Genomic DNA, 26922 nt, shown 5'->3' with positions numbered 1-26922 from the left:
CCTGCTCTGTGCGTTCCACGCCTCGCTCGTCTATGGCAGCTGCGTTCCAACCCTCTCTTGCAGCTTGTTGGCTAGTACACGTTTCTTCCTTTTGCGTTCCACATGACGTTTCCGGTTGCGTTCCACGATTTTAGTCTCCTCCGGTTGCAGGTCTCCTCTAGAACTTAGGGTAACCAAGTGTTTGGGCAGGCGTCATTCTGAGGCGGCCTGTGGATTGCAGTGGCAACCAGAACCGTAACCGTAGAAGTAGCAGACGTGAAGCTGAAATGCCCGGAGGCCTAAAAAGATCAGGTGCTGATAGTGACCCGGGTGACAGGGTCTGGGGTTACCTGTCTCGGGGTGCAAGGGTGACAGTGCTGAGTATTGTAGTGAACCTCAGAGATGGGGAAAATGTTTTATATACTTCACTGTAATATCTGTAAATATCCTCGTTTAGAGTCCTTATAATATTATACATAGGGGGCAGTATTATAGTAGTTATATTCTTGTATATAGGAGGTAGTATTATAGTAGTTATATTCTTGTATATAGGGGGCAGTATTATAGTAGTTATATTCTTGTATATAGGGGGCAGTATTATAGTAGTTATATTCTTGTACATAGGGGCAGTATTATAGTAGTTATATTCTTGTATATAGGAGCAGTATTATAGTAGTTATATTCCTGTATATAGGGGGCAGTATTATAGTAGTTCTATTCCTGTATATAGGAGCAGTATTATAGTAGTTATATTCTTGTATATAGGGGCAGTATTATAGTAGTTATATTCTTGTATATAGGGGCAGTATTATAGTAGTTATATTCTTGTATATAGGAGCAGTATTATAGTAGTTATATTCTTGTATGTAGGGGGCAGTATTACAGTATTATAGTAGTTATATTCTTGTATATAGGGGGCAGTATTATAGTAGTTTTAGTCTTGTATATAGGGGGCAGTATTATAGTAGTTATATTCTTGTATATAGGGGCAGTATTATAGTAGTTATATTCTTGTATATAGGAGCAGTATTATAGTAGTTATATTCTTGTATATAGGGGCAGTATTATAGTAGTTATATTCTTGTATATAGGAGCAGTATTATAGTAGTTATATTCTTGTATATAGGGGCAGTATTATAGTAGTTATATTCTTGTATATAGGGAGCAGTATTATAGTAGTTATATTCTTGTATATAAGGGCAGTATTATAGTAGTTATATTCTTGTATATAGGGGGCAGTATTATAGTAGTTATATTCTTGTATATAGGGGCAGTATTATAGTAGTTATATTCTTGTATATAGGGAGCAGTGTTATAGTAGTTATATTCTTCTATATAGGAGGCAGTTTTATAGTAGTTATATTCTTGTATATAGGAGCAGTATTATAGTAGTTATATTCTTGTATATAGGGGCAGTATTATAGTAGTTATATTCTTGTATATAGGGAGCAGTATTATAGTAGTTATATTCTTGTATATAAGGGCAGTATTATAGTAGTTATATTCTTGTATATAAGGGCAGTATTATAGTAGTTATATTCTTGTATATAGGGGGTAGTATTATAGTAGTTGTATTCTTGTATATAAGGGCAGTATTATAGTAGTTATATTCTTGTATATAGGGGGTAGTATTATAGTAGTTATATTCTTGTATATAGGGGGCAGTGTTATAGTAGTTATATTCTTGTATATAGAGGGCAGTATTATAGTATTTATATTCTTGTATATAGGGGGCAGTATTATAGTATTTATATTCTTGTATATAGGGGGCAGTATTATAGTAGTTATATTCTTGTATATAGGGGGCAGTATTATAGTAGTTATATTCTTGTATATAGGGGGCAGTAGTCTAGTAGTTGTATTCTTGTATATAGGGGCAGTATTATAGTAGTTATATTCTTGTATATAGGAGCAGTATTATAGTAGTTATATTCTTGTATATAGGGGCAGTATTATAGTAGTTATATTCTTGTATATAGGGGGCAGTATTATAGTAGTTATATTCTTGTATATAGGGGGCAGTATTATAATAGTTATATTCTTGTATATAGGGGCAGTATTATAGTAGTTATATTCTTGTATATGGGAGCAGTATTATAGTAGTTATATTCTTGTATATAGGGGGCAGTATTATAGTAGTTATATTCTTGTATATAGGGGGCAGTATTATAGTAGTTATATTCTTGTATATAGGGGGCAGTATTATAGTAGTTATATTCTTGTATATAGGGGCCAGTATTATAGTAGTTATATTCTTGTATATAGGGGCAGTATTATAGTAGTTATATTCTTCTATATAGGGGCAGTATTATAGTAGTTATATTCTTCTATATAGGGGCAGTATTATAGTAGTTATATTCTTGTATATAGGGGGCAGTATTATAGTAGTTATATTCTTGTATATAGGGGGCAGTATTATAGTAGTTATATTCTTGTATATAGGGGGCAGTATTATAGTAGTTATATTCCTGTATATAGGGAGCAGTATTATAGTAGTTATATTCTTGTATATAGGGGCAGTATTATAGTAGTTATATTCTTGTATATAGGAGCAGTATTATAGTAGTTATATTCTTGTATATAGGGGCAGTATTATAGTAGTTATATTCTTGTATATAGGAGCAGTATTATAGTAGTTATATTCTTGTATATAGGGGGCAGTATTATAGTAGTTATATTCTTCTATATAGGGGCAGTATTATAGTAGTTATATTATTGTATATAGGGGCAGTATTATAGTAGTTATATTCTTGTACATAGGAGCAGTATTATAGTAGTTATATTATTGTATATAGGGGCAGTATTATAGTAGTTATATTCTTGTACATAGGAGCAGTATTATAGTACCGTGTTTCCCCGAAAGTAAGACAGTGTCTTACTTTCTTTTTATCCCCAAAAGCCCCACTATGTCTTACTTTCGGGGTATGTCTTATATTGGAAAAAAATTGTCGAATTATTATTTTTATTTTTTTTCACAAACTTTATTTAACTGTTTTACATTTTTTTTTTAGTCCCACCAGGGGACTTCACTATGCGATGTGCCGATCACATATATAATGCTTTGGTATACTTAGTATACCGAAGCATTATTCCCTGTCAGTGTAAAACTGACAGGCAACCTATTAGGTCATGCCTCCGGCATCGCCTAACAGGCAGATGCTGAAGGCAGACCTGGGGGTCTTTGTTAGACCCCCGGCTGTCATGGAAACCCGACGGCGACCCGCGATTTGTTTGCGGGGGCGCCGATCGGGTGACAGAGGGAGCTCCCTCCCTCTGTCAAACACATTAAATGCCGCTGTCACTATTGACAGCGGCATTTAATGGGTTAAACTGCCGGAATCGGCACGCGCTTCGATTCCGGCAGTTGCAGCAGGAGCCAGGCTGTGTATAACAGCCGTGCTCCTGCCGCTGATCGCGTGGGTACAGTCTCAGTACCCGCGCCATCACAGGACGGATATATCCGTCCTCCTGCGCGAACTAGCAGCTGCTGAGGACGGATATATCCGGCGCGGTGACGTATGGAGAGGGGGGCGGCGCGGAAGTGGGCAGGAGGCGGCAATACCCCCGTGTTTCCCCGAAAGTAAGACATATGTCTTACTTTCGGGGTACGGCTTATATTAGCCGACCCCCCTGAAACCCCCGATACGTCTTACAATCGGGGGTGTCTTACTATCGGGGAAACACGGTAGTTATATTCTTGTATATAGGGGCAGTATTATAGTAGTTATATTCTTGTATATAGGGGCAGTATTATAGTAGTTATATACTTGTATATAGGGAGCAGTATTATAGTAGTTATATTCTTGTATATAGGGGGCAGTATTATAGTAGTTATATTCTTGTATATAGGGGGCAGTATTATAGTAGTTTAATTCTTGTATATAGGGGGCAGTATTATAGTAGTTATATTCTTGTATATAGGAGCAGTATTATAGTAGTTATATTCTTGTATATAGGGGCAGTATTATAGTAGTTATATTCTTGTATATAGGAGCAGTATTATAGTAGTTATATTCTTGTATATAGGGGCAGTATTATAGTAGTTATATTGTATTATATTAGTTATATTCTTGTATATAGGAGCAGTATTATAGAAGTTATATTCTTGTATATAGGAGCAGTATTATAGTAGTTATATTCTTGTATATAGGGGCAGTATTATAGTAGTTATATTCTTGTATATAGGGGGCAGTATTGTAGTAGTTATATTCTTGTATATAGGGGGCAGTATTGTAGTAGTTATATTCTTGTATATAGGGGGCAGTATTATAGTAGTTATGTTCTTGTATATAGGAGCAGTATTATAGTAGTTATATTCTTGTATATAGGGAGCAGTATTATAGTAGTTATATTCTTGTATATAGGGGTAGTATTATAGTAGTTATATTCTTGTATATAGGGGCAGTATTATAGTAGTTATATTCTTGTATATAGGAGCAGTATTATAGTAGTTATATTCTTATATATAGGGGGCAGTATTATAGTAGTTATATTCGTGTATATAGGGGGCAGTATTATAGTAGTTATATTCTTGTATATAGGGGGCAGTATTATAGTAGTTGTATTCTTGTATATAGGGGGCAGTATTATAGTAGTTATATTCTTGTATATAGGAGCAGTATTATAGTAGTTATATTCTTGTATATAGGGGGTAGTATTATAGTAGTTATATTCTTGTATATAGGAGGCAGTATTATAGTAGTTATATTCTTGTATATAGGGAGCAGTATTATAGTAGTTATATTCTTGTATATAGGGGGCAGTATTATAGTAGTTATATTCTTGTATATAGGGGTCAGTATTATAGTAGTTATATTCTTGTATATAGGGGGCAGTATTATAGTAGTTATATTCTTGTATATAGGGGCAGTATTATAGTAGTTATATTCTTGTATATAGGAGCAGTATTATAGTAGTTATATTCTTGTATATAGGAGCAGTATTATAGTAGTTATATTCTTGTATATAGGGAGCAGTATTATAGTAGTTATATTCTTGTATATAGGGGGCAGTATTATAGTAGTTATATTCTTGTATATAGGAGCAGTATTATAGTAGTTATATTCTTGTATATAGGGGTCAGTATTATAGTAGTTATATTCTTGTATATAGGGGTCAGTATTATAGTAGTTATATTCTTGTATATAGGGGTCAGTATTATAGTAGTTATATTCTTGTATATAGAGGGCAGTATTATAGTAGTTATATTCTTGTATATAGGGGGCAGTATTATAGTAGTTATATTCTTGTATATAGGAGCAGTATTATAGTAGTTATATTCTTGTATATAGAGGGCAGTATTATAGTAGTTATATTCTTGTATATAGGGGGCAGTATTATAGTAGTTATATTCTTGTATATAGGGGGCAATATTATAGCAGTTATATTCTTGTATATAGAGGGCAGTATTATAGCAGTTATATTCTTGTATATAGAGGGCAGTATTATAGTAGTTATATTCTTGTATATAGGGGTCAGTATTATAGCAGTTATATTCTTGTATATAGGGGGCAGTATTATAGTAGTTATATTCTTGTATATAGGAGCAGTATTATAGTAGTTATATTCTTGTATATAGGGGGCAGTATTATAGTAGTTATATTCTTGTATATAGGGGGCAGTATTATAGTAGTTATATTCTTGTATATAGGGGCAGTATTATAGTAGTTATATTCTTGTACATAGGGGTCAGTATTATAGTAGTTATATTCTTGTATATAGGGGTCAGTATTATAGTAGTTATATTCTTGTATATAGGGGGCAGTATTATAGTAGTTATATTCTTGTATATAGGAGCAGTATTATAGTAGTTATATTCTTGTATATAGGGGCAGTATTATAGTAGTTATATTCTTGTATATAGGGGGCAGTATTATAGTAGTTATATTCTTGTATATAGGGGGCAGTATTATAGTAGTTATATTCTTGTATATAGGGGCAGTATTATAGTAGTTATATTCTTGTATATAGAGGGCAGTATTATAGTAGTTATATTCTTGTACATAGGGGGCAGTTTTGCAGAATGCAAACAAAGTATAGGAGCTGCACTGTAAAAAAAAATCCCCCAAAAAAAAATCATTACATTGGTTAGTGCTAGCTTTTAGGGCAGTTTATAACAAAAACTCCTCAAAACATCAGTAAAATGTCCAAGGAATGAGGCAGCACTCTAAATAATTTTATATTTGTATATGATCCAAAAAACATTTGTACATGGTTCAATACTCAATATATATATTAAAAATTCAAAATCGACATTATGTGAACCAGAAAATCAATGACATGAATATTAAATATACTTTTATTGTTATGGGTTAAAAACAAAAGGCACAATGAAAAGTATATAGAAATGAAAGCAACAAAAATCTGATGCATGTTCAGTAATACAAGACTCTACACACAGGTATGCCAACACGTGGATGTGTATGATGTAATGGCCTGAACGAAACCCATATATATTGTATAAATATAAGTAATTCAAGTGATATACCAAATAGTTAATGAATATAATTGTGTATTCCAACTAGAGAATTATTTGATTTGCACAAAGTGGAGTAGTGACACTTTAAAGGGAACCGGTCACCAGCATTTCACCCATTAAACCAGCAATTTCTGTTGCTAGTGGGGGAAAAATCATTTCTATATAACCTATATGTCTTCTTAGTCCGCTCTGTAGTTTTAGTATTCCGTTTTTTAGTGTTCCCACCCCATATGCTAATGAGCATAAGTCACATCTTCATTCCTCATTCTTCCCGAGTTGACCCCGCCTCCTTAATTTTGATTGACAGCTCCTCACCTTCCCTCAGCGAACAAAACGCGCTTGTGCATTGATGTCCTCTTCTGGTGTGTGCGCACAACGGGACACCGAATTATTACGATAAAAGGCGCAAAATGTTTCCAGACCGTTATTTACTGTCGGAGGAGGAGTTTAGGAGAGGGGATAACGGTAATGAACTTTTGATAGCAGCGGCCAGTGAGGGGTAAGTAAAGTTCAATAGGTGAAATGCAGGTGACCGGTTCCCTTTAAGATAAAAGTTTAGAAAAATCAAGTAAATGATGCACAAATTTAGAACAAGGTTACAGGGGTATATCTGGTTTAGGAGTCTTGGTGAAAGTGGACCAGCCGCCTCGACGCGCGTTTCACAAGGTATTCCTCAGGACTTTCACACGCGTTTCACAGGTATTCCTGTGTCAGTCAGGGCTCTATTCTGACGGAAAGCTCAGACGGAACGTCCGAACGGAGCCCTGACGCAGATGTGAACGAAGCCTTAGAGCAGGACAATTGGAAAACCCAATAACGAGGCTCTGGTCACTTGTCTCTTGAGATTTTTCATAATTTGCTTTCATTTCAGAGAAGAAACACGAGGCTCCAGCGAGACGATAACGGAGCATGCAGCCGCCGCACTGTAGGAAATGTCAGAGGACGGACTTGTGGGGGCATCGGATTGGACAGGGCAGTCATGTGAAGAGCTGGTTCTCCAATCATTGGCCAATGCCGGGGGCCAAATGGAGGATTTCATGGAAGAAAATGCCCCCGCTGGCGACCCAGTTGAACTGCAGTCCAGCTTTATCCAGGACAATGATCCCTCCCAGATTGACGGTGTGTCCCTGAATACAGCCGAGCAGCCAATATTTGGGACTTATGATGGGGAATGTAGTGAAGATCTTGGTAAGGAGATGCATCTCCTAGCGGTTTATGAAAGGGGAATTCCACCTCAATGACATTAGATAACATCTGTAATTTGCACCCTAATCCTTAGAACTAAAGCGTTGGGGTGTCTTAAAGCAAACCTGACTTCTTCAGTCTTGACGGTACGTTCACACGGCTTATATGAAACGGCCGAAAAATCGAAAGCAGAACGCCTCCAAGCATCTGCCCATTGATTTCAATGGGAAAAACAGCGTTCTGTTCCGACGGGGCGTTTTTTAACGCGGCCGTTTTGAAAAACGGCCACGTAAAAAAAACGCCCGCGAAAAAGAAGTGCAGGTCAATTCATGAGCCGTTTTTGGAGACTGTTTTCATTGAATCTATAGAAAAAGAGCTCCAAAAATTGCCGTGAAAAACGCAAGTGGCTTAAAAAAAACTTCTGAAAATCACGAGCGGTTTTCCCTTGAAAACAGCTCCGTATTTTCAGACGTCTTTTTAGTAAGCGTGTGAACATAGCCTTAGACGTCTGACTCTAACACCAAGCTTATTTATATCAATGTCTTCTGAAGTCAGTAATGCTTCCTAAAGGCTGTGTACAACTTTGAAGAAGTGTTGTTGTTTTTTTTGGAGGGGGGGGGGGTTTGTAATAAAAATGTGTATCAGTGTGATTGGTGCAACTTTCTAAATACTTTTTTATTAAAAATTATTTGTACGTTTTGAGATACAGCTGCTTTGTATCCTGTATATAGAGCAGCTGTATCTAGCGCTGAATCCGTCAGGTCAGCGGCACTGACTAGTTCCGTGACAGTAGATCACATCTAAGTTATGAACATGTCAGAGACACGCAGGACCCGCTGACCTGACAGATACAGGATTCAGCACTAGATACAGCTGCTCTATATACAGGATACAAAGCAGCTGTATCTCAAAAAGTACAAATAATTAATAAAATGTAATTAGAAAGTTGCACCAAAACACACAGATACATATTTTTATTATTAAAAAAAAACATCTTATGACCCGTGTGTTTTCAGTGTCCGCTATTCTGTATTGGGTTTTCGGACTTCTTAGTATTTGTGTTCATGATTTATTTTCTTCAGTTTTTATTTAGTTTTTTTACTTTTTCCAAGCTCAGAAAGTTTTCTCAAAGAATTAAATAAATCTTCTTTCTCTTTCTCACTTTCCATCAGCCTGTCATTTCCTGGCCTGCAGGCTCCCTGGAAATGTTCTCAGTGCCCCAAAAATCAGTCTGTAGTAACACAGTAAATACTAGAAAATGGCAAAGGGGAGGAAGTAGGGCTGGGCGAGAAATCGAAATTCAGCGCAATTAATCGACGCCATCTTGCGAATTTCGGTTTTATCAATTATTTTTTCCCGGTTTAAACTCTATCTGCATCTTCAGGACACAGATACTGTTGAATCCAATGGTAGAGCAGGGGATCTGTTCTAGCATTCACTATGTATCGCCGGACGTGAAGCAGTGACGTCATCGCGCCTGTCAGCGCCGCACAGACCAGAAGAGCAGAGGGATCTCCTCCACTCGTCATAACGGGGTTAAGCGAGTATGTATGTATTGGGGGCAGCTGTGGGGGACTTTATACTGTGTGGGGCGCAGTTATAGGGGCATTATACTGCATGGAAGTCCGTTATGGGGGCATTATGCTATGTAGAGGCAGCTATGGGGGCATTATGCTGTGTGGAGGACCGTTATGGGGGGCATTATACTCTGTGAAGGCATTATAAGGTCTGGGGGCAGCCATGGGGGCAATATACTGTGTGGGGGCAGTGTCAGGGGGTATATTATATACAGTAGTATATGCGAGGCTGAAGGGATAAATGATAATTCAATGGCGCAGCATGCAAATAGGGGGCGTGGCATGCAAAAGGGGTGTGGCCAAAATAATCGTTCAATAATCGTAATCGAGGTTACATGTTCAATTAATCGGGATTTTGATTTTTGGTCATAATTGCCCAGCCCTAGGAGGAGGGGGATGCAGCTGCAACTACATACTCACAGGTGGAAGGGAGGAGGGGGAGCAGCAAAGATTAGACATCTGATTGGCTCCGAGCCCACAGCACAGCTCTTACATCACACCAGGAAGAACCCGCCCACTCAGCAACTATGAAGAGAGACTGTACATCTATAGAAACTAGTAGTGGGCAGGAAAAAGACCCCAAATCTGCAAATGACACACACTTTCTGCCTGCCCTACATCTAATACACATCTGCAGCGGCCTAACGAGGGATTCCGATTATTATTATTTTCTATAGTTATGATTACGAGTTAAATAGCCGTTCACTTTGTCTCCATCCAGGTAAATCGTCTGTGCTCAATGCCAGTCTGCTGCCTCAGGACGTCGGTTGTCACCTTGAAGATTCAGCAATACCAGATTGTCCCAGTATATCTTTGAATGATCCCCAAATCCTCATCCAGGACCAAGTAATAAGGCCAGATGAGAACTGTGATGAAGTGAAGACGGACGCCCTTACCTGCCCCGTCTGTCGTCAGGACTTCACAACTCCAAGTGAACTGAAGGAACATTTCAGGAGCCACCCGCGCCCAATGCAAGACTTCAGCTGCTGGCAGAGCGACTGCCAGTTCTTAGCTCAGGACTTGAAAAGGTTCCAGTCCCATCTGAGGAGGGAGCATAATCTGACACCGGTGTCCTGTTCTCATCGGACCTGCCGGCTTCTCTTCCCGAGCCGCGAGGAGATGTCTCGGCACTTTCGAAACCACTTTCCCTTCCACTGTAACCAGTGCGACTTTGTCAGCTCCAATTCTAAAGTTTTCTCCCAGCACAGGAAATCCCACTTCAATCCTGGGGAGCCATATTTTACTTTAGAAGAACCTGAATCCAGGCTGCCTTTAGTACTCGATCCTCTTACGGACGATCCACCTGGGAAACACTTTCTTGGGAATGTGCCGCCATCTAGTAAGTAAAGAACACACGCTAGGTGGTGGGGGGGGGGGCTGAATTCTCATTTGCCACATATAAAGGGAAACTTTTCTTTTTTAATTGATCCATTTAAAGGGGTTTCCCAGGACCTAATTTTTTTCCTTCCGCTTTTCCCCGTAGTTGAAGGGACGTAAATGCATGTAAACAATATGGCCTTGGTTAATAAGCGTTATTTTTATTTTTTTTTCTAAAATAAAAATGTCTATCAGTGTGATTGGTGCAACTTTCTAGATACATTTTATTAAAAATTGTTACTTTTTGAGTTACAGCTGCTTTGTATCCTGTATATAGAGCAGCTGTATCTAGCGCGGAAGTCATAAATGTCAGATGCGGGTCCCACCTATCTCTAGAATGGGGCCCCACAAACCCCATTCTAGCTTAGTCGGATCTCGCGGACTCCCGGCCACCCCCTGATTACATGGTCGGGAGTTACGAAAACAGCGTTTCTCGCTGAACTACGCGGTTTCCGTAACTCCCATAGTAGTGGATGGCTGTTACGGAAGAAGCGCAGCATGCGAGCTACGTTGTTTCCGTAACTACCATTCAGTGCTATGGGGCTTACGAAAACAGCGTAGCTCAGCGAGATATGCTGTTTTCGTAACTCCCGACCAAATAACCTTTTCCATGGTCGGAAGTCATGACATGCGACTTGTCCAGTATCTTATTAAACATACGGCACAATGTTTTTCAGATGTCGTCAATCACAATTCAGTGTCGGGGCTCCGATGCAGAAAACGCCGGAAAACGTCTCAGAAAGGAGAATCGGAGAATCCAGAGATTAACAGCAATGAGGAAAATGAGAGTCACGCTCCCGGAAAGAGAAGTCCCACAAGACTGCAGGTTACACGTAAGAATACGGAACTTCTAGGTATCCCCCAAAAACCTGCATCTGCTGTAACCGGTGCAAACATCTCCAGCATGTCCATCCCAGAAAAAAAACTAAAAAGGCCCCGTTCACGCTGAGTTTTGGAATTCAGTCTGGAATTTTGAGACAGATTTTTACTTGCCCGCGCCGCGTTTTTCGCGGCTTTTATCGGCCGCAGCCATTGAGTGCCGCAGGCAAAAAACGCAGCGACAATCGCTTTCTCTGCCTCCCATTGATGCCAATGGGAGGTCAGAGACGGAGATGCCCGAAGAAAGGGCATGTCGCTCACGGGAAAAGACGCCTCCACCTCCCATTGAAAATCGCGGCAAAAAACTCTGTGTGAACAGGGCCTAAAGCCTTGTTCACACGGCATGTACTCGACGCGTTTTTGTCTTGTTTTACGAGATGAAAAATGCGTCAAAAACGTTTGCTTGAAGCTTTCCATTGACATCAATGGGAAAATGCATTGTACATGCGACATGTTTTTGTTTTTTTTGTTTTGTTTTTTACACGTGTGTTTAAAAAAACGCGTTGTGTAAAAAAAGAAGCGTCAGGTCAATTCTTTGAGCGTAAAACGTGCCTAATTCCCATAGTCAATAGGAGTCCTAATTACGTGCCCAAAGATGTGCTGGAAACACACCAAAAAACGCGTCACAAACGCCTGTACTTTAAAAAACGCTTTGCAAAAACTCTTTTTCCAGTCTCCGTAAACAAAGCTCTTAATTCAATGTATAAGGAAAAGTTCTGAAACCTTCTAATAGACTTTGTGTTTCATTTGCTCCCCGTTTTTAAGATATCTGCTTGCTGTCAGTGAATGGGAACATTCGTGTTGATATCAAGTGTCTGAAATCCAATCCTGATCACACAGCTAACGTATTTTTTATTCTTTTTTTTAAAGTAGGAGCTCTTATACCCTGTAACGCGCCATGCAGCTGTGCGAGCGGCACATTTTCAGGACAGGTTTTCAGCCTCTGGATGTAAACACCTTTTTTTCCATTCACTGGACTCCCCTTTCTAGCTTAGCCTAGAGCTATTCAGACACATCTTTCATTGCTGTTGCAGGTGGGACAATTACCTTGTTTTGTGGCCAAATAGTATTACACCCATTTACATACAAAACTCCTCTGTGACACTATTGTATCCTACACATTTAAAGGGGTATTCCCATCTCCGACATTTATGGCATAATCGCAGGATTTTCCATAAATGTCTGATAGGTGCAGGTTCCACCTGTGGGACCGACACCTATGTAGAGAATGGGCGTCCCCCCCCAACCCCGGTCTCCTATCAGACATATAATTATCTGAGATCGGAATACCCCTTTAACTTCAAAAAGCTTTAAATACATGAGTGGTTTCCATCTCTGACTGTTCTTTTGAATGCAGGGGGCATAGAGAATGGCAAAGAGCAGTTGTACAAAACCCACATGTGCCCAGAGTGCAAGCGATGCTTCAAGAAAAGGACTCATTTAGCCGACCACCTCCATCTGCACTTCCCCGACCCGAACCTCCAGTGCCCGAACTGCCGCAAGTTCTTCACCAGCCGCAACAAGCTGAAGATCCACATGATGAGGGAGGCCGGCGAGAAAGTTCACAGCTGTCCTCTATGCGACTACAGCGCGGTGGAGAAGAATGCCCTCAATCGTCACATGGCGAGCATCCACGAAGGGGTGTCCAACTTCTACTCGGACACCTACTCTTGCCCGGTATGCCAGGAAACCTTTAAACTGAGCCAAGCGTTGAAGGATCACATGAAAGGACACAAAACGGAGCAGAAGATGAGATGTCTCCAGCAAGGATGCGACCGAGCCTTGTCCGATCGCAAAGACTTCCTCCAACACCTGAAGGAGTCTCACGGAATCCAGGCCGTAGAATGTCGCTACCACGCCTGCTCGTTACTATTCAAGAGCCGCGAAGAGATGGAGCGTCATTGTAAGAACCACTACGCCTTCCACTGCCAGGACTGTGACTTTGTGTGCTCCAACAAACACATGTTCCGCAAGCACAAGAAGCGAGGCCATCCGGGCAAAGAGGAGCTGGTGTGCCGCTTCTGCCCGTACAAGAGCTTCAACCCGGTGGAATACGCGGACCATGTGGGCAAGATGCACGCCAACGAGAAGATTCATCGCTGCGGAGACTGTGACTTCGCCACGGCGCACAAGAGAGTCCTGATGCGTCATATGCTGTTACACACCGGTATGAATGTCTGAATAGATATATTTTATAGATACTTTTATATACAGTATTTTTCTATTCGGCTTAAATGATAAGTCCGGCTTCAAAGGGTAACTAAATGTTCGACAGGTGGGGGTCCGAGCACTGAGACCTCCACCAATCACTAAAACGAAGCAACAGAAGTGCTGGTGTGAGCGCTGAGCCGCTTAGTTTCTGTTAGACTTTTTCCGGAAAGCGGTGTACGAGCTCATAGACTTTCTATTGAGTCCGTACACCGCTACATCGATTTACGGAAAAAGACAAACCGAAACGAATCGGCTCAGCACTCACATGATTGGTGGGGGTCTCAGTGATCGGACCCCCACCAATCAAAACTTCTGACATGTCAGATGTTGGCACATTTAGTTACACTTTAACCACTGTATAAATGAAAAGTACAACTTTTTAATATACTTTGCGCTTCAATTCCTCACCGCTTTCAAGACGTCTGCTTGCTGTCAGTTAATGAAAACGCTCTTGTTTACATGCACAGTCTGCAGCCTGTACAAACCTAACACTGATCTCAGAAGTGAATACAATTGTATCCAGTCTAGACAATGCTCTGTGAGCTTAACGCATCAGCGGCACAAATCTCTATGGTGGTTTGCTACAGTGTATCAGTCTGGAGTCCCGGCTGTTTAGCTCACAGAGCATTGTCTAGACTGGATACAATTGTTAGCACTTCTACGATGAGCGCAGGACTAGGTATGTACAGGTTTATGGCCTCTGAATGTAGAGTGTTCTTATTCACTGACAGCAAGCTTGAAAATGGCAATGAATTGACCACCACGTATATTAGAAAGTTGTAGAACTTCTCATTTAGGAACTGATTTGGCTTTATTTACATGAAAAATCTCCTACCATTCTTTACATACAGCTCTTATGCATCTGGCAGATAACAGACTGTTGGTGTTTTCCTGCAGTCGTATTCTCTTACGCCTCATGCACCGCGTGCGCCGGCCGAGTCCAGTCAGTGATCCGAGGAAAGATATCACATGTTCTATCTTTCCTCGGATCAGAGACTCGGACCATTTTTCACGGACCCGATTCACCCGCTAAAGTGAATGGGTCCGCGAAGACTATCGGGTGACACTCGGATGCTGTCAAAAACGGCCCGAGTGGCGCAACGGTCGTGTTACATCCGTCTTACTTCTTAATGACTTACATTCTGTAGGTTAGCGACAAGTAGGAGAAAGATGAATGGCAATGTGAGTGCGGAATTGGAAACATTTACTGGCGACATTGGATGGAATTTAATAGCTGTTCTTATTTTTTTATTTTATTTTTCTCATTTTCAGGAGAGAAACCTCATAAATGCAGCCAGTGTGATTTCATGTGCAGAGACATCAGCTACCTCTCTAAACACATGTTGACTCACTCCACGGACAAGAACTACATGTGCACAGAGTGCGGATACATCACTAAATGGAAACATTACCTGAACGTGCACATGCGCAAACACAGCGGCGACCTCAGGTGAGCACTTCGTGACGTCTCTGTATTATATCGTACTGACAGGCAAGCTGCTGTGAAAGTACATCTCTGCCAGAGCAAAGCATAGTCCAACCGCACCTAGACAACCCACTACTGGCGAAAAATAATAAATTCACTAATCGTCTATTTCTACATTTTATTATATATAGATATAACCTGCATGAAAAAGTTGAGTCACAAATACAGGCTGCTAGTGGAGTCACTGTGTACATACATTACATTATTATCCTGTACTGATCCTGGGTTACATCCCGTATTATACTCCAGAGCTGCACTCACTATTCTGCTGGTGGAGTCACTGTGTACATACATTACTTATCCTGTACTGATCCTGGGTTACATCCCGTATTATACTCCAGAGCTGCACTCACTATTCTGCTGGTGGAGTCACTGTGTACATACATTACTTATCCTGTACTGATCCTGGGTTACATCCCGTATTATACTCCAGAGCTGCACTCACTATTCTGCTGGTGGAATCACTGTGTACATACATTACATTACTTATCCTGTGCTGATCCTGAGTTACATCCTGTATTATACGCCAGAGCTGCACTCACTATTCTGCTGGTGGAGTCAGTGTACATACATTACATTACTTATCCTGTAGTGATCCTGAGTTATATCCTGTATTATACCCCAGAGCTGCACTCACTATTCTGCTGGAGGAGTCACTGTGTACATACATTACTTATCCTGTACTGATCCTGAGTTACATCCTATATTATACTCCAGAGCTGCACTCACTATTCTGCTGGAGGAGTCACTGTGTACATACATTACATTACTTATCCTGTACTGATCCTGAGTTACATCCTATATTATACTCCAGAGCTGCACTCACTATTCTGCTGGAGGAGTCACTGTGTACATACATTACATTACTTATCCTGTACTGATCCTGAGTTACATCACGTATTATACTCCAGAGCTGCACTCACTATTCTGCTGGAGGAGTCACTGTGTACATACATTACATTACTTATCCTGTACTGATCCTGAGTTACATCACGTATTATACTCCAGAGCTGCACTCACTATTCTGCTGGAGGAGTCACTGTGTACATACATTACATTACTTATCCTGTACTGATCCTGAGTTACATCAAATATTATACTCCAGAGCTGCACTCACTATTCTGCTGGAGGAGTCACTGTGTACATACATTACATTACTTATCCTGTACTGATCCTGAGTTACATCACGCATTATACTCCAGGGCTGCACTCACTATTCTGCTGGTGGAGTCACTGTGTACATACATTATATTACTTATCCTGTACTGATCCTGAGTTATATCCTGTATTATACCCCAGAGCTGCACTCACTATTCTGCTGGAGGAGTCACTGTGTACATACATTATATTACTTATCCTGTACTGATCCTGAGTTATATCCTGTATTATACCCCAGAGCTGCACTCACTATTCTGCTGGAGGAGTCACTGTGTACATACATTACTTATCCTGTACTGATCCTGAGTTACATCCTATATTATACTCCAGAGCTGCACTCGCTATTCTGCTGGTGGAGTCACTGTGTACATACATTACATCACTTATCCTGTACTGATCCTGAGTTACATCCTGTATTATACTCCAGAGCTGCACTCACTATTCTGCTGGAGGAGTCACTGTGTACATACATTACATTACTTATCCTGTACTGATCCTGAGTTACATCACGTATTATACTCCAGAGCTGCACTCACTATTCTGCTGGAGGAGTCACTGTGTACATACATTACATTACTTATCCTGTACTGATCCTGAGTTACATCAAATATTATACTCCAGAGCTGCACTCACTATTCTGCTGGAGGAGTCACTGTGTACATACATTACATTACTTATCCTGTACTGATCCTGAGTTACATCCTATATTATACTGCAGAGCTGCACTCACTATTCTGCTGGAGGAGTCACTGTGTACATACATTACATTACTTATCCTGTACTGATCCTGAGTTACATCACATATTATACTCCAGAGCTGCACTCACTATTCTGCTGGAGGAGTCACTGTGTACATACATTACATTACTTATCCTGTACTGATCCTGAGTTACATCACGCATTATACTCCAGGGCTGCACTCACTATTCTGCTGGTGGAGTCACTGTGTACATACATTATATTACTTATCCTGTACTGATCCTGAGTTACATACTGTATTATACCCCAGAGCTGCACTCACTATTCTGCTGGAGGAGTCACTGTGTACATACATTACTTATCCTGTACTGATCCTGAGTTACATCCTATATTATACTCCAGAGCTGCACTCGCTATTCTGCTGGTGGAGTCACTGTGTACATACATTACATCACTTATCCTGTACTGATCCTGAGTTACATCCTGTATTATACTCCAGAGCTGCACTCGCTATTCTGCTGGTGGAGTCACTGTGTACATACATTACATTACTTATCCTGTACTGATCCTGAGTTACCCCCTGTATTATACTCCAGAGCTGCACTCACTATTCTGCTGGTGGAGTCACTGTGTACATACATTACATTACTTATCCTGTACTGATCCTGAGTTACATCCTGTATTATACTCCATTCACTATTCTGCTAGTTGTTGTTGGAAGCAATCAGCAAGCTTGTCGTCAAACACACTCTTAACCCGCTGAGCTCCTATAATACAGGGCACAGTTAGTTTTTCCGATTACTGTAGAGAGCCTGCTGCAAAAATTACACCTGAATGCAAATTACCAGGGCAAACTTCTGTACAGATGCTGAACAAGCAGGGAATGCCGGGATATTTAAACTCTGATGCTTGCAGAATTGTGATTGCAGCTCTTGACTATAATACATATGTCAACTGTGAAATGCTGTTCTAAGGTAAAGATAGACTTTTAGCGCAATTATTATTTGTAGCCAATTGCATTTTGAATTTTTATTTTGTCCTTTACTTTTACATTATATCTTTTATGTTTCTCACCAAATACAACACTGATGAAACTGGGACAGATCAGTATCCATTTCACCACAAAGGGAATACATGAATTATTTTCTACGCTGTCCGTACTTTTTTATTGATTCATCAGAGAAGCCGGGCCCAGCTGTACCTTCATCTTCCCTAACACTCGGCATATGTGGGGGAATAATAAAAAAACATACGAATCTGTGCAAAAAAAATTGAATAGTAATAATCCCTTAATGGGGATCCATAAACACATGATCTGCCATAAATGTCTGATAGGTGCGAGTCCCAGAGGTTGAACCGGCCAATTATCGGGCAAACGCTCGTTCATCGGCTGATTTGTATCGTTTTAAATGCCGAAACTATTATCGTTGTCCGGAGTAACGGTCGCTCTTCCCCATACATGGCTCCTTGTGATAGGAGCAAACGAGAGCCGATCAACGAGCCGTCTCAGTGATCGGCGCTCGTTTTCACGCCCCACGTCGGGCTGTGTAATACCACCTTAAGGGTCCTTCTGCACCGGCCAATATGGGGTGTAAAAAGGAGCGCTGATCGACGAGACGCCTGGACGATCGGCGCTCGTTTTCTCCTTTTACAAGGCGCTTTGATCAGTAATGTATGGAGACGTGCTGCCGACCACGGTCATATTGTTTACGCAGAAAGAAATATTATCAGCTGATTTAATGAGTGCTTGTTCGTTACCCAGATTACACAGAGCAGTGACCGGGAACGCTCGTTTGCCTAATCATTGGCCTGTGTAAAAGGGCCTTAAGAGACCCCGTATGGTGTGAAGTTTCCTAAAGTTCATTTATCTGAGCTGTAAACGTCCTCCAAATATATTTTAGGCCCCTACAGATATTGTTGTCTTATGATAATTGCTGTCGTTCCTCTGTTATTTCTCCTGGAAGTTTATCAATAATTTGACAGGGAGTGTTACCATTCCGTTGTTAACGAATAGCGTCTCTAGTGAGCGCTGATTGGACAGTGTCTGCCTGTGTAGGGACACGCCCCAATTGACAGGAGGAATAGTAACCTCTAATTTATTCATGCAATTCCAGGAGGAATAGCAGAGGAACGGCACCATGCAGAGCTCTAAGAAAAGATGCTCCAGAATGATTGTTTTATGGGGAATACAAGTATTTAATAAAAACCGACCCGTCAGGAGAGGCGATCGTTCCTCTTTAAACGGACAGTACACCTACATTTTTATCTTCATTTGAATGGTTTTCTTTTGTTCCCTGTTGTCAGCCATTTTTGCTTGAGAATAGTTTTTTTTTGTTTTTCCTTAGAACTTCCAGAAACAAACACACATGTCAACCATATTAAATGTTATTTCGGTTCAGCGATCCATTAAGGCCTTGATGGTATGAATAATGACAAACACGAGTCGTCTCCGTTGCGTTCGTATGTGTATCCAATGAAATCACTTTTTTCTGTGTTTATCTTATCAGGTACCGTTGCAACCAGTGTTCCTATCGCTGTCACCGCGCAGACCAGCTCGGCAGCCACAAGCTCCGGCACCAGGGGAAGACTCTGATCTGTGAAATCTGCGGATTCGGGTGCAAGCGCAAGACGGAGCTTCAGAAACACATGCAAGTGAAGCATTCTCAGTCCCCCCAGATCACCATGTACCAATGCCAGCACTGCAGCTACCAGACCAAGTACAAGCAGACGTTGCGCAACCACGAGAACGGCAAACACACCAAACACAGAGAGTTCTGCTGCGCCCTCTGCTCCTTCCGCACTTTCAGCAATACCAGTCTCTTCTTCCACAAGCGCAAGTCCCATGGATACGTCCCGGGGGATCAAGATTGGTTAGAGCGGTACGCCAGCAAGCAGCAGGAGAACAACAGCGTGGACTTGCTATTTCCTTACAAAGTGGAGGCATCGGCCCCGATCACACATCCTCCTTCTGCCGAAAACCAGGCTCGGATCAGTAACCCAGCAGAGCTAGATGGCCGGGTGGAGGAAACTTTCAATGGACAGACCTCGGAATGCATGCAGGTGGATGGTCTGACTGAACCGGCTGGAGACGGGGGTATTTCAGCGGCAGATGAATCTCTACTGGCCGCCATTACCTTGGAACCGGTTGAAACCTGCAGTATAGATATGGAGGACTACCCGGTAAGACTTGAGCTTTCGGAGTCCAATGAAAACTTGGTCAAAGAGTCTTCTGTGGAGACTTTAGTTGCTTGTGATGATCCTCTTCCTGCCAGCGGTGAAATTCTCTGCTTCTCCGAGTCTTTGACAGTGGAGGATCATGGGAACTGCGGCCAAGACTACGAGGAAGAGGCAGATTCTCACATGGGGGATGATCAGGAGAAGGTTGAAAATGGAGTCTGTGTTACGGTGCAATACAACCAAGATTCAATCCTCTGCCAGATGAATGAGAAAGGTGACGAGCTTCCCGACCACGTCAACGCTAATCTGGAACTCCAACCCGGAGACCTCTCTGTAGACGTACAAGAGTCCTGGGCGGATGTAGTGAAGGGCGGCATCCAGCTGACCATAGTATGCGAATCCAGTGAACTCCATGAAAGCAACGTTCAAGAAGTGGAAGCGACCACCGTCCCTCTGGATGAAGCAGATGATGAGAGTAGTAGGTCGGAGTCCATCCTGAAGGCATTGAGAAAGCAGGACAAGGAGCAAGCGGAAACTCTCATTCTGGAAGGCCGAGTCCAGATGTTGGTGGTTCAGTCCAATTCTCCGGTTTACAAATGCGAGAAATGTTCCTACATCACTAAGAAGAAGGGAAGTATCATCCAACACGCCAAGACCGGCTGCCACCTGCGCAAATCTTCTCTAGTGTGCAAGGAGTGTGGGGCCCGTTTTAAGCAGCAGAGAGGACTTAATACTCACGTTCTTAAGAAGTGTCCAGAGAGGCTGAAGAAGAAAAAATCTGGTCTTAAGTCCTCCATGTCAGTAGAGGGAGCCAGTGAGTATACGGCTAGGCTTTCAGCAGATGGTCCTGAAGACACCGGCTCTGTTCGGGAATCTTCCTTAGAACCTGATGAAGATTTATTCCAAGGTCAATTTAAGGACAATATTTCGGAAAGAATACTAAATAATGATGAAACAAGTGCAGCGGTATCATCACCACCATCGGGGGACCACAGGAACTCTGTCAATGAAAATTACCGACTGGAAGGAGGAAAGTTCCACTGCTTGTTTTGTTCCTACTCCTGCTCCAGACAATGTACAATAAGCGGTCACGTCAACCAGAACTGCCGGGAGTTACGGAGCGCTCCTTGTCCGACGGTCCTACAATCTGAGGCGAAGCGCAGCGAACCGGAGAACGTTCAAGAAACGGGAGACTTGCCCGAGAGCTCTTTAGGGGAAGACCATCAAAATCCGGACCAAGAGGCCGAAGATAATGGAAGGTTCGGCAAGAACTCGAGTGACTCCACCAGAATCCATCGTCTTTCTTGCCCTTCCTGTGCCTTTACTTGCACCCAAGAACGCGCCATGAAAACCCACAAGAAGAAAGGCTGCTTAAAACCCGGCGAGCTCCAGTGCCCTTTGTGCTCTTTTCGGTGCATGTCACCGGGCGCTTTAAAGGGTCATCGAGGGCTGCACCAGAAATATTCTCAGAGTGGAGCGCGGCTGCAGTGCAAACAGTGCGACTTCACTTGCAAGCAGCCGCGTTGCATGAAGCAGCACGTGCGGATTCGTCACGAAGGAGTCAAACCTCACCGGTGCCGATATTGCGATTTCAGCACCACCAGACGTTACCGGCTCGAAGCCCACGAGTCTCTCCATACCGGGGTCGGTCGGATATCCTGCAATTCCTGCAGTAGGACCTTTGGCACGAACTCTAAACTGAGGCTACACCAAAGAAGAGTTCACGAGAAGAAGCCCACTCACTTCTGCCAACTCTGTGACTATAGTGGCTACAGTCAGAATGACGTTGCCCGGCACATGGGCAGTTGCCATAGCGGTACAGAGGTCTTCCCTTGCGCTGTTTGCCAGGCGAGTTTCAGCTCTGAGGCTGCGTTAAAGCAGCACAGTCTGAGGAAGCACCAGGAAAAAGCCACTCATGAATGTTCACAGTGCCAGTTCTCCTGCCACAGCCAGGCCACGCTGCGATGCCACGTTCAGAAGCAGCACCTCCAGCTGGAATGCACCATTTGTAAGGAGACGTTCTCTCGCAGGGAGGAAATGGAGGAACATCGGAGAACCCATTTTTCTCACCACTGCCAGCAGTGCCAGTATGCTGCCAGAGACCGACAGCAGCTCATCAATCACTACGCGGAGAAGCATGAGAGCAGCGCACTGCCCGGTGGAGAGGCGGATGAGGGCCCCCTGCGCTGTCCTTTCTGCTCCTTCACCTGTCATCATCAACTGGTGTATGACCATCATGTCAAGGGCCACGGGGCCACACGTGTTTACAAGTGCTCAGACTGTGAATATAGCACCCGGAATAAGCAGAAGATCACGTGGCACAGCCGAATCCACACAGGGGAAAAACCATACAAGTGTCACCTCTGCACTTACGCCTGCGCAGATCCTTCACGTCTTAAAGTAAGTTGTTTTTTTTTTTTTTTTCTTTTTTTTTTTTTCTTATTTAAACTTGGGGCAAGTGACTTTTGAAAAACCCCTTTTACATATGTCGTAGGTCGTAGAGGGGACCGGTTCTTAAATGGGGTTTCTCATAATGATCATTTATTACCAGTCCACAGGATAGTTGATAAATGTCTGATCGATGGGGGTCCGGCCTCTGGGACACCCACTGATCCCGAGAGCGAGGGTTCCAGAGTGCCTTATGTGAATGGAGCGGGACTGCGCATGCTCTGCCACCGCTCCGTTCACTGTCTGTGGGGCTGCCGGAAATAGCGGTCGGACGTGTGGATAGGTGATGAATAATCATTAAAGGACGACCTTTTTCATATGGGATTGCGTGGGTCAGATCCCGACACCCCCCGGCAAACAGCTGTTTTTACTGGGAGAAACCTCGACGAGATAAACGATATAGTATTACATGGCGGTCGTTCAGAATCGCCATCCGTGTAATATATTAATGGCCTGTGTCCGCCAGAGCTTGAGCCGTTGTTACACAGGGGCTCTCCATTCTGATTTACAGAGGGGCGGTCCCGAGCGGACATACAAACAAGGGTCGTCTTCATGAGGATACCCCTTTCGATTATTGATATCAGAAATCGCATGCTGTATGAAAAAAATAATATATATATATTTTATGTTCTTTGTAGTACCACATGCGCATCCACAAAGACGAAAAGAACTACCTGTGCCCAGAATGTGGCTACAAATGCAAATGGGTCAACCAGCTGAAATATCACATGACCAAACACACAGGTAAAGATAAAAAAACAAAATTTTAAAAAATCCACTTGATACCACGTGATATTACATTTATTGTTTTATTTAAGAAAAACATCTGTTCCTGTTATCAGCTTGCAATCTCTTTGCTTGCTAAGTTTAGGAACCATTTGTATTGTAGTAAAATGGTTTTCTCCAAAATATCCACAGAAAAATCTATATTTAAATCCTTGAGGTTGCAATTTTGACATTGGCCACTAGATGTCCTCATTACTGGAAAACACTGAGCAAATGCACAATGCTTTACGGCACTGCTGTGATAAAGACCGTAATGCCAGGAAAATCATGAAGACTCGATAGCATGAAACTATCGAGTAAGCAAAACTATTACCAATGAAAACCCTGATGCAGGTACAATGTGCCCATTATCTCCGTATAATAATAGTTACTTAGAGGGTATGACTATTTAAACTGGAAATCGGGCCAAAATGATCTTCTGATAGGTCATAGATCCATGTGAGAAGATCTATAATTTGTGAGTTTCTCTTGTGTTTCTAGGTGTGAAGCCATACCAGTGCGAGGAATGCGACTATTGCACCAACAGAGCCGATGCGCTCCGCGTCCATCGGGAGACCCGTCACCGCGACGTGCGCTCTTTCATCTGCGAGCAATGCGGCAAAGCCTTTAAGACTCGCTTCCTGCTCAAAACACATCTGAAAAAACACAGCGAGGAAAAACCGTACGTCTGCAACGTGTGCCAACGAGGCTTCCGCTGGCCCGCCGGCCTGCGCCATCACTACCTCACCCACACCAACCAGCAGCCTTTCTTCTGCCAGTATTGCTCGTACCGGGCAAAACAAAAGTTCCAGGTGGTTAAACATATACAGCGGCATCACCCCAATAATCCAGACCTGACGAAGGGCGTAGGGAAGGAGCCATATTTATTCTCTGTCCAGGGACATGATACGACGTTTCAGCAGACCCCAGAATGTGACGGAGAAACCGGAGCCGAACATTAACCCTAACGGACTGCAACTCGGACCGCGTCTTCTCTGATCCATCTCGTGTTACATATCAAAACCATTTTCTTAATTTGCAGCCGTTTTCCGTTTATCTGTCTACATTGAATTCCGTTTTTTTTTTTTTTCTCTTTTCAACGGGTGGAGAGGTCATTCACAATACGTTTTTGTTAAGGCTTCCCCCACATTTCTGTTTATATCATGGAGTTCTTAAATTGCAATTACCTAGTTTGGTAAAATTCCGATAATCTGGCATCCAGGGCTACCATGGTGCCGGATTATCGGACATTCTGCACCGTCATATATAACACGCAATAACCTTCTCATTAGCAGCTGCCCAGCATCTCCTCTTCTTGTGGCTGGCTGCAGTTTCACAGTTTTTTTGGTTCCTGTGGATTCTTCATCATCTACAAGTACTGAAACACCGGCCACAGTAAAACGTGATTAAAGGCGTTGTACAGGATTAAAAAAGCATGGCTGCTTTCTTGCAAAAACAGTGCCACACTTGTACACAGGTTTTGTGGGGTTTTGCTGCAATACCTGGCACGACCCATGGACCGGTGTGGCGCTGTTTCTCGAAGAAAGCTGCCATGTTTTTCTCCCTCATTAATTAGGGTTGTGAGGAAACGGCAGCCTTGTTACATCTCATTTGTGCTTTTTAATGGTCATAGAGTAATTTCACCAAGGTTCATTTATCCGTGGATGTCGTAATCCTTCACATATAAATGCAGCTTTAGTGGCTAAAGACTACGTACACCCTCGCAACATATTATTTTATTGCTCCAATGTATAAATAATGAAGCCACTTTGCACAGTCTTCAGTAAAAATCTTGTACCGTTTTGTGTATACAGCTATAATGCAGACCTATGTGTCTCCATGGTTACAGACTACAAACAAACCCTGTGTAGTCTGATCCTGCTGTCATGTGTTACTCTCTTCCCTCTGCTGCCTTCTCTACTGTCTGTAAGTTATCAAGAAGAGGAGACAGAGGGAGCAACACATGACTGCAGGATCAGACTACACAAGGTTTGTTTGTTTAGTCTGTAACCATGGAGACACATAGGTCTGCATAAGAGCTGCATACACAAAATGCTAAAATTTTAATCAAGACTATTTGTAAAGTCGCTTAATTTTTTATTTTAGGTGCGTTAAAGCAATAAAACATTAATTTGCAGAGGTGGGACATGTTACTTGTGTGCTGTGCGGAAGATAATGTCATCTGATTGGCACGGTTTTATATGCAGGAGCGGTCAGGGGGCACTGTTACTGGTGTTACTATTTTGGCATCATGTCTAGTACTTTTCTCTTCAAAAGTGAAACTCCTACTTAAAAGGGATTGTCCTCTTTGAATTTCCATATGTAGATAATAAAATGGGCGGTCTTATGATTTTGCCACTCCCCCTCTAATAGCATGAGTTGCCCTAGCTCATCGGGGCACATGTGCCATCTATTCATTGTGCCAACAACCCATGTAATGCTTCATTTTTCCTGCAGATTTGGAAGCATCTGCTTTTCTTTGGGAATAGAGTTGGACACTTGGGAGGGGGGGGGGGTTACCTGTAGCAAGACCCTCCCCTAACAATCAAGCAGCTGCTGAGCAAGGGTTTTCCTAAGTGGACAATTCCTTTAAGGGAGTGGTGCTGGGAAAAAAATAGAATCGCCCGTTTTTATGTAAAAAAAAAGAAAAACCACAAAAGGCGAATGCCCTAATAGTCCGGGTTGTAGATGTTTAATGGGGATTACAAGTGAAATTGCCCTTTAAGCCGTCATGTGCCACCATATTGGAACCGGACTCTCCGCCTTCAGGTCTTGCTGATAATTCCTGCCCGTATTTCTCGCTTTATTTTCATTCTGGCAATTGATAACGATTTATCCTTAGTCTATTGTGTATGTCTAGAAGTAATTTGATTTTTCAATTAGCGCCCAATAATTTAATTTCTATTGTAAATTTTCTAAGTTATAAAATAACAAGAGGGGATGAAGTTCTCCAGATGGCGCTATGTATTTTAATATTTGACTGGCAAAGCCTTTTGAGGGTCTAAAAGAAAAGGAGAAAAAAATAAAATAAAACTGGTAATAAAATGTCCATGTGTTCCTTTCGTTCCTCCTCCAGCCGACTATAGACATGAAATAATCAGCAGGAAGGCGATACTGGTTTTCCTGATTGTCGGATGATAATTGGTCATGTCATACAAGAAGTTGCAACCGTAGTCGGCCATTTTGGGTTCTACGCAGCTAAGTCTTTCTGTCACCCGGTCACACATCTGATTACAAGTATACGGACACTTCCCTGCACTCTCCAGGGGAGCACATAAGGGGGATATACATGTGTCCTTGGCTTTCCACCATTCACTGCATGGATGTCTGCCTATATTTCCTGTCATCTTGCTAGACTGTGTCCGTAAGTATCCCCATGCTGGAAGCGGCGTGCAGCTTACCGATGTGCCAGCCAGGAGAAGAGAAGGCAGGTGAGGAAAAGGAGAACTATTTATATGGATCATGTGTGGCACTATCTGGGCACTGTGTGGCACTATCTGGGT

At 42.2% G+C, this 26922-nt stretch overlaps 1 protein-coding gene across 1 annotated transcript; it reads left to right on the top strand.

Moving 5' to 3' along the window:
• The first annotated feature begins 106 nt into the window (after nucleotides 1–106).
• Nucleotides 107–25251, top strand: ZNF142 (zinc finger protein 142). The gene is made up of 9 exons (XM_075829108.1): nucleotides 107–291; nucleotides 7329–7645; nucleotides 9941–10558; nucleotides 11274–11429; nucleotides 12833–13642; nucleotides 14959–15136; nucleotides 19537–22606; nucleotides 23293–23398; nucleotides 23921–25251. The coding sequence occupies exons 2-9, from the start codon at nucleotides 7390–7392 to the stop codon at nucleotides 24379–24381; spliced, it is 5655 nt and encodes a 1884-aa protein (XP_075685223.1). The 5' UTR covers nucleotides 107–291; nucleotides 7329–7389; the 3' UTR covers nucleotides 24382–25251.
• Nucleotides 25252–26922: the final 1671 nt, after the last annotated feature.

This window comes from Rhinoderma darwinii, chromosome 6, assembly GCF_050947455.1.
Source record: "Rhinoderma darwinii isolate aRhiDar2 chromosome 6, aRhiDar2.hap1, whole genome shotgun sequence".
NCBI classification, from domain to species: Eukaryota; Metazoa; Chordata; class Amphibia; order Anura; family Rhinodermatidae; genus Rhinoderma; species Rhinoderma darwinii.
Note: the sequence above shows the minus strand (reverse complement) of the source record. Positions and strands in the feature narration are given on the sequence as shown.